Raw genomic sequence first — 14,407 nt, forward strand, 5'->3', positions numbered from 1 at the left:
AGTATGGAAATACAGAATGATCCAGTCCAAACTGGGAAAAGATGGTCAAAGTTTTTAGTAAAGTCTGTATTAAAACAATGAAAACAATCACTGACATTAGGGGGAGGAAGTAATTATGTTTGAAGATCTGAGGAACTCTGGGATTCTCAAGTGTTCAAAGGTTTCTAAGAAAATTTCTAGATATTCTCTGACCAAAGCATAATTCTTATTATAGTGAAAAAATACTTATGTCATTAAAATAAATTTTTTCTAATCATTTTAACAATGAATTAGGAGTAAAATTTTTAATTTTAATTAATTTAACCTTAGCTTTTAAAAAAAGAATAAGCACTAAGAAAAACACATTTTAGATTCTTAAGGTGAATGTACAGGATTTCACCAAATTATAAGCAATTCTGATCATTTAAACTCAATAACCTCAAATATTTCAAAGGTTGAACATATCTTTTTCCAATGTAAATACAGTTTTTTTTTTTCTTTTCTGGTCTAACTCAAAGAAATATACACAACCATTAAAAATCTTGTCTATCAGATACAAACTTCTACTAGCATAGAAAGAAAAGAATAATAAACTCACATTTCTCCCTTGTTCTTGTCTTTGAGCCACTGATGTAGTGTGTGGCTGTTGAACTGCAGGGCACCTTTCAGGCCTCCTTTACACTGAATTTGCATAATAGTGTGAGAATTTCTCACCACCTCAATAAGTCCCACACAGTCACCAATGGACAGACAACCATAAGGTAACATTCTGAAAAAGGAACAAGACTGCAGTTAAATGATGGGATTTTAAAACAGCAAATATTTTATCTTTTTTTTAATGTGAAGATCTAATTGGTTTTATTAGGAGATTCATGAATCGAGCATCATTCCATCTAGCAACTCGAAGGGCGCTCCCTAAAATAGCAAGGCTAATACAGGAATATTCTATTTGCAAATTTTTCATGCATGACCTTTACTCCTTTAACCTAGTTTTACTTTTCTTTTATTACAACATGACAAATATTCCTAGAAAAATCAAATTATCTGCCATCATTTATTGTAACCTCCAACTGTGAAAGCATTTAATTGTATATGAGAAAAGCATGAAGAAAATTATTGTGGCTATTCAAAAAGTTTATAAACATTTATGACTTTAAAAATAATGGGTGAATTGAAAGATGTTTAACTGACATCTAAACAATACCTTAGGGTAGCAGTTCTCAAGTTTTTGGTTTCAGGACTCCTTTAAACTCTTAAAAATTATCAAGGATACCAAAAAGCTTTTATTTATTTGGGTTATATCTATTGACATTAGACATTAAAATGGAGAAAATTTTAAAATTAAAATATTCATTAATTCATTTAAAGTAATATTTATACTCATTTATATAAAAAATACTATCTTTTACAAAACAAAAACCCTAAAAACAAACAAAAAAAACTTAGAAGAGTGACACTGTTTCCCATTTTTTCAAATTTCTTTAATGTCTGGCTTAATAGTATGCAGCTGGCTTCTCATGAATGCTTTTGTATCCAATCTAATGCAATGTTTTGACTGAAGCATATGAAGAAAATCTGGCCTCGCACAGATATGTATTTGGAAAAGGGAGTAATAGCCTTTTTCAGATAATTGTACATATTTTTCTTTCCTACTGTTCCAAAACTTGACAAGAGATAGTTTCTTAAGTTGCAATGTGGAATGTGAAACCATAACAGTAAACTTTTCATACTCTGTTACATGAAGACCCATTTGTTTATCTTGCCTCTGAATGGAATTTCTACCCATATATGACTTTATAATATCCTATATTGGTCATTTGGAAGATATTAGTTCACTGAGTTATGGAGATCTTCCAAATGTTGATCTCCTTTTCATTATACCAACTAAAAAAAATCACAATTGTTAACATTATCACTGATCTCATCAGAAAAGTCTTTAATTTTGGGGAAGCTCATAGCAGTAGATACAAGGTTTTCAAAATTCTAATTTTTACTTGAAAGCTTAAATTTGATTTTTGACAACAAATACTGTCAGTTGTTCTCCCTGAAGAGTCTCATATTGTTCATTTTCAAGAAAATGTTTACCAAATATCCATGTCTGAATAATCATAGCTTGTCTGTTAGTTATTCTTTAAGTAAAAATGATGTTCCATGATAAAAGCAGTTAGTTTAGCCCACAACTCAAATAACCCACCAATGATTTTTCCTTGATACAACCATACTTGTGTGCAGTCGAAGTGCTTTATGGGTATTTCCCATTCATCACATGTAATATTAAAAAGGACATGTAATCAAGGGTAGAGATGTGAGGATTTAAAGAGACAATGGAAAAAAAGCACCTGATATGCCCATTGGCACATAAGTACTGAAGTATGGTTTTTCTTGCTCTCCTGTTCTCATATGCTACTGTCCATTCTTTCCACCTTTCCTGTACTTCCTAAATTCCTAAAAGAGTAACAGTCTAAACTTATTTTTCTTTTCTCACTTAATTCCTTGTAGCTTAATTTCTATCACTCTACTGACTCAACTCTTCTTAAAGCTAACCATGAATCATCAAATCCAAGGCCTTTTTCATAGTTCTTATAACTCCTGAAGCACCTGATACTGTAAACTGTTTGTGAATCTCTCCCCTTTTCTGGGTTCTGTGAATCACTTACTCTGGTCTTCCTACCCTTTTGACCATTTTCCTTGTGGAATCTTTTCTTCTATCTGCTCTGGTAAATAAAGGAATTTCTTAAGGTGGTACTCCTGAGCATTTTCTCTTAATTTTATTACTGTTGAACATGCTCATAGGTTAAAGCGTTACATAGTCCTACAAGCTTATTATTAAAGATATTAAACTTTATAAAAATTTTAAATTTACTTAAGTTAAATTTACTTAAGTTTAATTTTAAATTTACTTAAGTTAAAATTTAAATTTTAAATTTATATTTAAATTTATATTAAATTTATATTTAATATTTATATTAAATATAAATTTAAATTTACTTAAGTTAAAAAACTTAGAGATACAACTTACTTTCCAAAGATACAACTTACTTTCCAACGATCTAGCTCATTTAACTTTAGATACTTTTTTGTATAGCTACTAATTTACAATTAAATATTGTAATTACCAGAGTTACAGACAAAAGTACTTTTGAAGAGGGTGGACTTTGCCTGAATTTGCAAAGGGACAAGTAAAAGAAGGATAAAATATTAGACACAAAAATGACTAGGAGAAGATGTGGCAGGATAGAAAACTTGGAGATGATGCTGATAACTGGGAAGGTTGGGCAGAAACCAACAAAATGGCAAAAACTTTAAGATTAGTTGCTTTCATAAATTTTGCTGAAAAACTGACTCAAGATTAGAGAATTTATAAAGTTTTAGAATTAGAAAACTTATATAATGAAAGAAACCTTCTTTTAAACTCTTTAACTTCTGAATAAAAAATGGGGCCTTTTGTGTCTCTTGTCTCCTATGTCCTGTTCCTAAATACAGTTGGCCCTCTATAACTGAGGATTCTGGATACTCGGATTCAACCAACTGCAGATGGAAAATATTTGGGGAAAAAAATCCAGAAAGTTCCAAAAAGAAAAACTTGAATTTGCTGTGCCCTGGCAACTATTTACATAGCCTTTACATTGCACTAGGCATTATAAGTAACCTAGAGATGACAAAGTATACAGGAGGATGTGCACAGCTTATATGCAAATACTACGCCATTTTATATAAGGGACTTGAGCATCCGTGGACTCTGGCATTGGCGGTGGTCCTGGAACCAATCTCCTGCAGATACCAAGGAAAGATTGTTAGTGACCAGTTGCAGAGTCTTTATCAGCTTATTGGAAATAGCTCTTCTTACCTAGCTGAATCTCATTAGCTATTCTAAGCCAAGGAAGAAGAGGACAAATAGAAAGTACCACAGTGTAATCAACTAGTGTTAATTATCACTCCATACATTTATTTATAGATATATGCCTCTATATTGTTTATAATTAATATATTTTACAATTAAAATTTACTAATGGTTTACTTTTTCAGGATAACTTTCAGCATACATGTTGTCTTATTGGTTACCTACCGAAGATCAAGACCTTGATTTTGCCATATATTTTCCATAATGCGAATAATCTGAAGTGTTAGCATATCTTGCCGTAAATCTGAAATTCAAAGAATATGTATACCAACACTTAATGCCACAAGCACAAATTTGAGTATCACTTCATCACAATGTTTTCAAACAGAAAATATACAGAACTATGTTTGCTCTTCAAAATAATCTGTAAGGAAGCAATAATCTTAGTCTTTAACCCATTTCTAAAGTATCTGCATAAACACATCTGTATAACAATGTAGGATAACGTGGCATGTATTTCACAAAAAAATTAAATTAAAATATTTAAATTACTTATTTTTCTGAATCCTTAAACTTGAACATGTTTATATTAAAATATTTGGATTAACAGAATTCAGCGCTGAAAGGTCATTTCCTAATGAAAACCCATCAATGATACATTTGTTTAGTATATAAAAATGTATTCCCCCACAGCCTGTTCTCCAAATAAATTAGGACCTTCTTTTATGATTCCTCAGCAGACTACACTTTTCCTTTGTACCAGGGTTGTAATTTTGTTTTTGTAGTTATTTGTTTAATGTCTCTTTTCCCTGCTAGACTGTAAACTCTATAAGAGGGCAGGGATTCTGTTTTGTGTATTCTTACAACTTCAGGGCCTAGCATGTCAAATATTTATGGAGTGAATGGATACACAGCTGAACAAAATGATTTTCAGGCCTTCTGATTCTAAACCTAGTACTTCTTTCCTTTTCAATAATTATAAATACATATTCTAAAGGTTAAGACATTTGCTTAATATTATCTATTTTACCACATGCATATTCCTTAAATGGCTTTCAGTAATCTTCAGGGTTCATAAATATCCTGTGTATAAAAATATAACTAAATTCATGCATCATAAGTCCATTAATATTCTTCCTTACCATCCCCATTTTTAAAGATGATCTCATTGTTCTGAAAGAGTAATTCTGACATGATGTCTGGGTTCTCCCAATTCAACCACAGTGGCCTTTTTGCAGAGGACATAATTCGACACTCTTCAAGCCTTTAAAATAGTTGAAAAATTTACTAGGCACCTTAGCTTTGTTATTCTTTGTAGCCTCAATTTATTTTAAAATATATATACTATACAGCTTTTTGAAGTGTTATAACAATTTTAAACTTTCTCCTCAGTTTTATTTATGAATTAATTTCTGAGGTAGTATAAAGAAAAAATACATATTAAGCTTAAAAATTTCTTATAAATGGAATATGAATTTTCCACAAATATAGGGACATCTCATTTGTTTTACAGCTATTACATTCCATTTCTTATCCAATGATACCAGAAATTCTGGCCATAAAAAGTTTTAAATTCTATTATTAAAGTAGTAAAAACTCATTCTGAATAAATGCAGGTCTGAACTTAAGAAAATTTTACTACTCTTATTTTGCAGGGTAGGAAAAGGAGAGACAAGCATATATTATTGAACACAATGACATTCTGACTTTTTCAAGACGTTCTCCAGAGAAAGTACTTGTTTAAATGTATCAATAAAACTTCCAATAAAGTACCTTACCTGAGATTTCCCAGCTGATGAGCAGGGTTTAGAGGCGACAGAAAGCCCTGTAGAGCATCCATGAAATCTGGTCGCCGCATTTGCTCAACTAAAAATTTCATCTGTACCTGATAAATGAGCATAATCATGGTTAGAAGTTGATTTGATAAAGGTAAAACTAATTGCTAATCTCTTTTATACACTGGAACCTCATTATTGTGTAGTCTTTGAATCCATATCCTGGATTGGCTGCATTCTAATTAGAAGGGTTTCTATAACACAGAGCTGCACAACTCAGACAGAGAGGTGAGAGTGACAGTACTGTGCACTTTCCTGTGACAAAAGCTCTGCATGCTGACCGAGGCAGTGTTCTGGCTCTAGAGCAGGGCTTGGTCAACTATGGCTTGTAAGTCAGTTGCCAGTTTTTGTAAGTCAAATTGCCTTAGAATATAGTCATGCCCATTCACTTAGATATTGGTGCTTTCACACTAGAATAGCAGAGCTGAGTAGTTACAACAAACTGCATGGCCTACCAAGTCTAAAATATTTACTATCTAGCTTTTTAAGAAAAAGTTTGCTGACCTTTGTTCTAGAGGAAAAGCTGTGGAGATATCACATTAGCTTAATAACCTTACTTTTAAGCTTTGCAGAAAACACCACATTCTCTGTTCAATAAAAAAGGTCTAGTGAGTCTAAAAGAAATTGTTGGGAAAAGTCTCATTCTATACTCAAGGTTCTAGTACATAAGTGGAAAGAAACATCCTTTTTTAATCACTTTTTTAATCCACTGTATCACAGCCAATCTATGATATGAAAACCTCACTTTAGAAGAAATGCTTATATTTACAAATTTAACTAATATCTAATTTCTTTTTTCTTACCTTAGTTACAATATAATAAATTTTATTATTTCAAAGAAGTCTAATTTCTTCTTGCTCACAATTCCAGCAGCAGAAACAATACAATTATTTTCTAATAACCTGTATTTGAACTTACATACCACAATTTCAATAAAATCAACTCAGTCACATACTGTATGACATTTAGATTAATACAGTAACTTTCTTTTAAAGTTGTTTTTTTCTTCAAGCAACATTAATGAAAATGTTGAAAAAATGTATTCAGTACTACTAATTTACATTGTCTGTCCTTTGGGGACTCACTAATAAACTGGGATTTTCTTTTTTCATTTCACTAGAGGTGAGGAATGATCTCACTTTTTACTGTAGGGTGTGTTGGACTGAATAAAGGATAAGGAGTAGGAAAAGGTCATGAAAACCTTTACATTTCATGTTCCTCAGGTACACTAAGCAAGACTGCAGGTGACTCAAGTGTGTGATATATTTACTGTGTGACTAAGAGTCCATTTTAAACTTAGAAATATAGAAACTAATTTCTTTCCACTCATTTTCAGGGTCATTATTAAAAGAAAAGAAATGACACAGAGTAAGGAAAAATCATTTTTAAGACTTAGGGCTGGGACTTCCCTGGTAGCGCAGTGGTTAAGAATCTGCCTGCCAATGCAAGGGTCACAGGTTCGAGCCCTGGTCCAGAAAGATCCCACATGCCACGGTAAAACTAAGCCCATGTGCCACGACTACTGAGCCTGCGTGCCTAGAACCCATGCTTCGCAACAAGAGAAGCCACAGCAATGAGAAGCCCACACACCACAACGAAGAGTAGCCCCTGCTCGCCACAACTAGAGAAAGCCCGTGCGCAGCAACGAAGACCCAACACAGCCAAAAAAAAGACTTAGGGCTAAACAACAAGGTCCTAATGTATAGCACGGGAACTATATTCAATATCCTGTGATAAACCATAATGGAAAAGAATATAAAAAAAGAATATATATATGTATATAACTGAGTCACTTTGCTATACAGCAGAGATTAGCACAATACTGTAAATCAACTATACTTCAATAAAAAAATTAAAAAAAAGACTTAGGGCTATATAAAAGAGAAATGAAGGGAAAGAGGAGGGAACTAACATTTACTGGGCACCTCCCATGTTCTAGGGACTATGAGAGGTGCTTTGCATATCTTGTATGATTTAATTCTCACATCAACCCTATGAGGAAAGTATTATTCCCATTTTACAGATGAGGAAAATGAATCTCAAGAGACTAAATAATGTGTCTAACATTACATTGCTTGGATCCAAATCTTAATCTGCCTAATTCTAAGGCCCTGCATATATACTGGGCATATATACTGGGCTCTCATATACTGGGCTCATATATACTGGGCTCTCAAATAACCCTGCCCCACTGCAATGAAGGAGTCTGAAAAACAAACTGAAGAGTCACATACCTTTTGTGTTTCATCCTTCTTCTCTTGTTTGAGAATGTCAGTTAAGTTAATGAGCTTTTCCATAGCCTCAACCTGCCTATTCAGGTGCTTCAAATACATCCCACATGCACGGCAATAGGACTCCAAAAGCAGGCCAAACCTCTGACTAACTGTTTTATTGTGCATCTCAGATCTAAAAGGTCAGTGGGAGGGAGAGGGGGAGAGAGAGAGAGAGAGAGAGAGAGAGAGAGAGAGAGAGAGAGAGAGAGAGAGAGAGAGAGAGAGGGATTTTAATGAGTATACACATAACCTTTTTTAAGAAACCCATTTTCTAAATTCAAAAAATGTTATAATCATGTAACTAATACTAACTAATACAATCATACTAACGAATGACAGGTTTTAAATCATTTAAAACCTATCATTTAGAAGCAAAACAATTAAGAGTTTCAGGTAGTTCCTGGAAATATAAATTTTAAAAAAACTAGATTTTAGGTTTATTTCAACTACTTTTCATTTACTAATCTTAGCACAAAATACATAAACATGAAAAAAGGAAATTAGGCACAAAAATAATACAATGAATAGAGAGGGAGTGAAGAGCTCAGTGAACACTATTTGACTCTTCTGGCATACATGTCCCTTTTCTGTACTGTGTCTGAATTTAAGTTATTCTTAAATTTATTTTATTTATTTATTTTTGGCTGCATTGGGTCTTTGTTGCTGTGCACAGGCTTTCTCTAGTTGTGGAGAGCGGGGGCTACTCTTCATTGCAGTAGGCATGCTTCTCGTTGAGGTGGCTTCTCTTGTTGCAGAGCACGGGCTCTAGACGCATGGGTTTCAGTAGTTGTGGCACGAGAGCTCAGTAGTTGTGGCACGAGGACTCAGCAGTTGTGGCACGAGGGCTCTCGGGCTCTAGAGCGCAGGCTCAGTAGTTGTGGCACACGGGCTTAGTTGCTGCATGGCATGTGGGATCTTCCCGGAGCAGGGATCGAACTGGTGTCCCCTGCATTGGCAGGTGGATTCTTAATCACTGTGCCACCAGGGAAGTCCCTGAATTTAAGTTATTTTAAACCTAGTTTCTAGATTCCATTTTAAATTTATTTTAACATTAAAAAAATCATGTTAATTACAAATCTGTTTCTAAATTTATAAAAAAGTGCATGGTTTATGACCTCTCACTTTGTGTATTAGATATAGCATACTCTGCAAAATATTTTTTATTCTTAATTAGCTTATTTTCTAGTAAGAAACTTGGGATATTTGTCATTATTGTTCTGAATTCCAAGGCAAGATTTTTTGGGGGTGGGGGGATATCTTAATCCACACATATGGTGAAATCAATTGCAACATTAATCTGGACCTAGCAAATTTTACTTTGCTTAAAGTAGAATCAAAATCTTTAAAAATATTTCAGCTCTCATTCTTGTATAAAATTTAGTTTTAATTTTACTGCTTACTTAATGTTAAAGAGAAAAGGCTGAGGGAAGTTCATCACTGGTACAATATACTTTCAGTATGGAAAACTCTTCTAGACAAACAAAAACAACAGTATATAAGTAATACATATTTATACATCAACTGAGAATACAAGTAATATATATATATATAAAGAATTAAATGGGAAAATAATTTGACTTACTTTAAATGCCAAAAGAAAAAGTGCCCAATCCTTTGATTAGTCAATGCTTTTTTGAGTAAAAACCTCACAAGTAGGTTATCCAAATACTGTTCATATTTTAGGACCTATGTGATTAAAAACAAACAAACAAACAAAAATAAAAACAACTCTACATCAATCAAGGTCAGTTTCTGCATGGTTGGATTTAAAGAAAAATTTTTTAGGAAGAAAACAGATACTACTGGTAATAAAACTGACTTTTAAAAATGCATAAACCCAGCTAATACAGTAGGTGTTGGAAGGTGCATGGATTTAGAATAAAACATTATTTTTCTATTTTACCTGTACTAGCTGAATTAGGTACTGAGAAAGTTTGTCATCTGTTAAATATTTTTCTAAGCATCGAACAGCAAAACCTCGAACCATAGGATCTGGGTAATTGCAGTCCAGAAGCTCCATAGCCTGTTCAGGTTTGATTGGAGGCCAATCTTTTACCAAGCAGTACATCTGTGTATGAGTGAGATAATAGATCATATTTAAAAACCAAGATAGTTGTGAATGAACCCTCTTAAGACATTGTCTTAATTTCTTATTTTAAAATTAGATAAAAGCCCCCCTTATGAATTCAGTGCTTAAAATGTTTAGTTCTAATTAATTTTATCAGTGGAAGTTATGTAAACAGTATTTTTCTCTACTATACAGATCTTCCTCGACTTACAATGGGCTTATGTCTTGATAAGCCTATCATAAGTTGAAAATATTTCAAGTCAAAAATGCACTTAATACACATAATCTACTGAACATCATAGCTTAGCCTAGACTACTTTAAACATGCTCAGAACACTTACTTTAGCCCACAGCTGGGCAAAATCATTTAACACAAAGCCTATTTTATAATAAAGTGTTGAATATCCCATGCAATTTGTTGAACACTGTACTGAAAGTGAAAAGGAGAATGGCTGTATGGGTACAGAATAGTTGTAAGGATACTGGTTGTTTACCCTCATGATCATCCGGCTGACTGGGAGCTCTGGCTCGCTACTGCTGCCCAGTATCAGGAGAGACTATTTTACCACATATTGCTAGCCTGAGAAAAGATCAAAATTCGAAATTTGAAGTATAGTTTCTACTGAATGCATCTCACTTTCTCACCATTGTAAAGTAATAATATCTTAAGGTGAACCATGGTAAGTCGAGGACCATCTGTATTATCATTATTAATTAATTTAAAACATAGTCTATTTCATTTCTTATACATATGCAGACTTTCTGAGAAAAAACAATTTGAATGACATACCAGATTTGTGCAACAGTTATTCAGTAATCTCAAACATGCATTTACCTGAGCTACTTCATCTCTAGAATTCCATTTAACAGACAGAAGCAATTTGGGTAGAATTTCAGGGATAGTTACACAATAGTGTCTGTGTGGAAAAGACAAAACAAAACAAAACAAACATTCTTACATGTTATTCAAAAGGCCTAGATGTCTAAATTTGTGACTATGCAATCTTTAAGAAGTTCCAAACACTTTTAAAACTTCTTACCATTACTAGCCTTCTTTAAAATCAAAACAAACCTGTGTTTAACACTATAGCTGCACATATATGTACATAGATACAGTTATAATGGCATGGAAGACTAAAGGAAAACCCAAATGGAGGACAGGTATTTAGGGAAAATTATGAATTTATGTTATAACACTATATAGCCCCTATTATTCATCTACTTATTCGGCATGAACCATGAGAAGAGTTACCACTTCTACTGTGGTCACTGGACAAAATTTATGTTTAAATGAACTTTCTGCAGAAATGCACTGCAACTGCCTTATTTAAATAAACCAGGGTACACTTACCAAGTTGCAGGATAATTTCTTCAGAAGTGAAAATAAGTATTACTTTAAGGAAGTGTAAGAAAAATGGAAGGAACTCCTAAAAATGAAAATATCTAGACCAATTAAATCACAACTAAATTGATCTAAAACTAAGGATTCAGAATTTTAAAAAAGCCTTCAATCTGCAAGGTTATTACCAATGCAGCATGATTTTCTAGAAATACTGATCGATACCCACAGTTCAAAAAAGGATAATGTTTGTAATTAAAAATCATGTAAATTATGCTTTATTTACTCTAATAGGTAATGGCAGAAGCATGGCAAGATCAGCCAAAGTCAGTTCTTTCTTCTGAAATAGAAGGAACAGAGACTCTATCTTAACACTTACCTGTGGCTCCACAGAAAATCTTTCTCTTGCTCAGTGATTTCAGATAGAGGATCTCGTGTACAAATTGCTCGGAGCTGTTCTTTATCATTTTCTCTTAATTCATTGTCTCTAGCTAGTCTGTTACTCTGTAAAATAAAGTAATATCTTATATAATTTTCTTTGCCATACCCCCCCTCGATTCATGAGTGATCTGCAAAAAAAGAAAATTAATTTTCAATAAACTTTACATTGCTTATTAACTGTTAAAAAACAGTTTATTCTCATCGCAAGACTTTATTTTCAGGGATGGGGAGAACAAACTTAAGACAGTTATTTGTGGAACAAATCCAATAATTTACTTGGTTAACATTACCACCAACCAACGAACAGTTAAGTGCCAAAATCAATCAGGGATAAGGCTAGATTTGGATACTAGGGGGTGGTAGTGAACAATTTACTTCTCTTCCTGATGAGGACCCTTCCTAGTATCCTATTAACTAATCTGCTAATGTTTCTGGAATAAGAGAGAAAATTAAAAAGTAAAATAATAAAATAAAAATATAAATTCTTTCATAATCCTTCCCTGAAAATATCCTTATAATCACTTGCAAGGCTTTCTAATTTTAAAAGTAAAAATAAGGGAAAAAAGGAGAAAAAAAAAACATCCACATTAAAACACTGCACATTGAATGTTTGGAAACGAAAAAGAAAATACCATAACTTTTGGTGTAATTCCAATATTCCAGGTGATGTATTTATTCCCTTTAAATACAAATTTATTAACCGCATAGTGAATAATTATGAATGCATATTAATGTATCATGCAAAACACACACCCCTTAGGATGAGTTACACATATTCCGATTGGCTAAAAATGAAAGCAGACATCCATGCTACTTGGTTTTTATACATTTAAATATTGTTAATTTATCCAACAGCATAAAGAAATATTACTGGCACATATTCACTCAACAAATCTTTATTAATACATGTACTGTGAACCTTGTTCTGTTCTTACTGTTGGGCTCAGAAAGTAGTAAAACACCCTGTATTAACAGAGCCTCTATTACAGTGGGAAATTAAATGAACAAATAAAAATACTGGAGTAGATATAGATAAGATACTCTGGGTGTTGTGACAGAGAAGGACTGAGTGGCTACTTTAGACTGGGTGTTCAGGAATGGCCTTTGAGAAGGTAATATTAATTTGTGATCCAAATGACAAGAAAGAACCATCCACACTAAGACCAGGGAAAGACTACTACAGATGAAGGAAACAATGAAAGTGCCCCAAGGAAAGAATGAGTTTGGTGTGAAGGAGGAACAGGAAGAAGACCAGGGCGTCTGAAGTCCGGTAGATGTGGGAGAGGAGTGACAGGAGGCCATGTTCAGAGAATGTAAAATTTGCAGGTCAGGGTAAAAGGTCTGGATTTTACTTTTAGTAAAGCTATTTCAAGGATGAATACTATTACTTGATTTACCTTTTATAAATATTATTCTGGTTGCTTTGGGGAAAGCAGGAGACCAGTTAGGAGGCTACTGCAATAGTCCAGGTAAGAGAATACTTAACCCTCAACTCATCAGAAAAAGTAGTCATTAAAACTTATCATCTGGGTTCCAATGGACTCTTAGTTCTTTTACTTACTGATTTTTGTTTATATTTTTAATACAAAATAATTTAAAGAAGAATAAAGTGATGGTGAAAAACAATTTTATTAGACATCCTAATAAGAATATAAACACAGTAAAACCAAACTTATAATCCAAAATGGGCAACATACGTTGAATGCAACAAACTTGCTCATCAACTGTCATGTGTGAGCCTGAATATATCCATCTTGTGAATACTGATTCCAGATTTCAAATACATATCTAATAACTTCTAGTTTATCATTACTTCTGGTATTTCTTCTCACATTTGCATTGTCAAAATACTTTTGAAAACTTTGATGACTCATAATTTTATTGAAGAAAGGACAACCATCTTCTTTGCTTCATAACTGCAACACATTTCTATTTTTTGTACTTACAGATATCAGAATAATCAATCCAAGGATTTAAAAAATTTCTACATCACCTTTTTCCTTCCAGTCATTTTTATACATAACTGCCTGCAGCATTTATCTACTTACTAAGTAAATTCTGATGCACAACATCATAAAAGATGGAAAGAATACTGCAAAAGATGAGGTGTGGGCTGGGTTCTTGCTAAGAAATACTGTGTGATAAAGTCATTCCTGCAGAATGACTAACTGATGTTAGTCATTTTTTGTCCTTGGAGATATACTGTTCACTCATCGTTTCCTGAGTTTGAGAAAAATTCATCTAGGATATTGTCATCTGATATTTCACTTACATGATCAATTTTAACATCATCATTCAAGCCTGGAATAGTGTGGTTCTCAACTGGGGTGATTCTGTCTCCTCTAAGAGGAACCTTTGATACTGTTTGGACACATTTTTGATCATCACAGCTTGTGGCGGTGGTGGTGCTGGCATCTAGAGGGTGGAGGCCAGGGATGCTGCTAAACATCCTGTAATGCACACAACAGGCCCTACAACAAAGGAGTTTTTGGCCCCAAATGTCAGCAATGTCAAGGCTGAGAAACTTTGCTTTAAAGTGCTATTATCTGTCTCTTTGTATTCATACTCTGATTTGCTAATAATTATGAAATATTTTCCTCTGTCAATTTTCTTCTCTTTGGCATTATCAGT

The 14,407-nt window shown here is 33.3% G+C and overlaps 1 protein-coding gene across 1 annotated transcript in view; it reads right to left on the reverse strand.

Annotated features, from left to right (window-relative positions):
- PIK3CA (phosphatidylinositol-4,5-bisphosphate 3-kinase catalytic subunit alpha) overlaps positions 1-14,407 on the reverse strand; it is a 106,501-nt gene that overhangs the window by 2,346 nt on the left and 89,748 nt on the right. The window contains exons 10-18 of the mRNA XM_060011101.2: positions 11,715-11,839; positions 10,832-10,913; positions 9,832-9,996; positions 9,511-9,614; positions 7,890-8,061; positions 5,599-5,705; positions 4,963-5,084; positions 4,046-4,124; positions 578-748 (exon numbers count right to left, since the gene is read on the reverse strand). Of these exons, the coding sequence (XP_059867084.1) occupies positions 578-748; positions 4,046-4,124; positions 4,963-5,084; positions 5,599-5,705; positions 7,890-8,061; positions 9,511-9,614; positions 9,832-9,996; positions 10,832-10,913; positions 11,715-11,839 (1,127 nt within the window). The remainder of the gene's footprint in view (positions 1-577; positions 749-4,045; positions 4,125-4,962; positions 5,085-5,598; positions 5,706-7,889; positions 8,062-9,510; positions 9,615-9,831; positions 9,997-10,831; positions 10,914-11,714; positions 11,840-14,407) is intronic.

Source organism: Delphinus delphis, chromosome 4, assembly GCF_949987515.2.
Source record: "Delphinus delphis chromosome 4, mDelDel1.2, whole genome shotgun sequence".
Taxonomy (NCBI): Eukaryota; Metazoa; Chordata; class Mammalia; order Artiodactyla; family Delphinidae; genus Delphinus; species Delphinus delphis.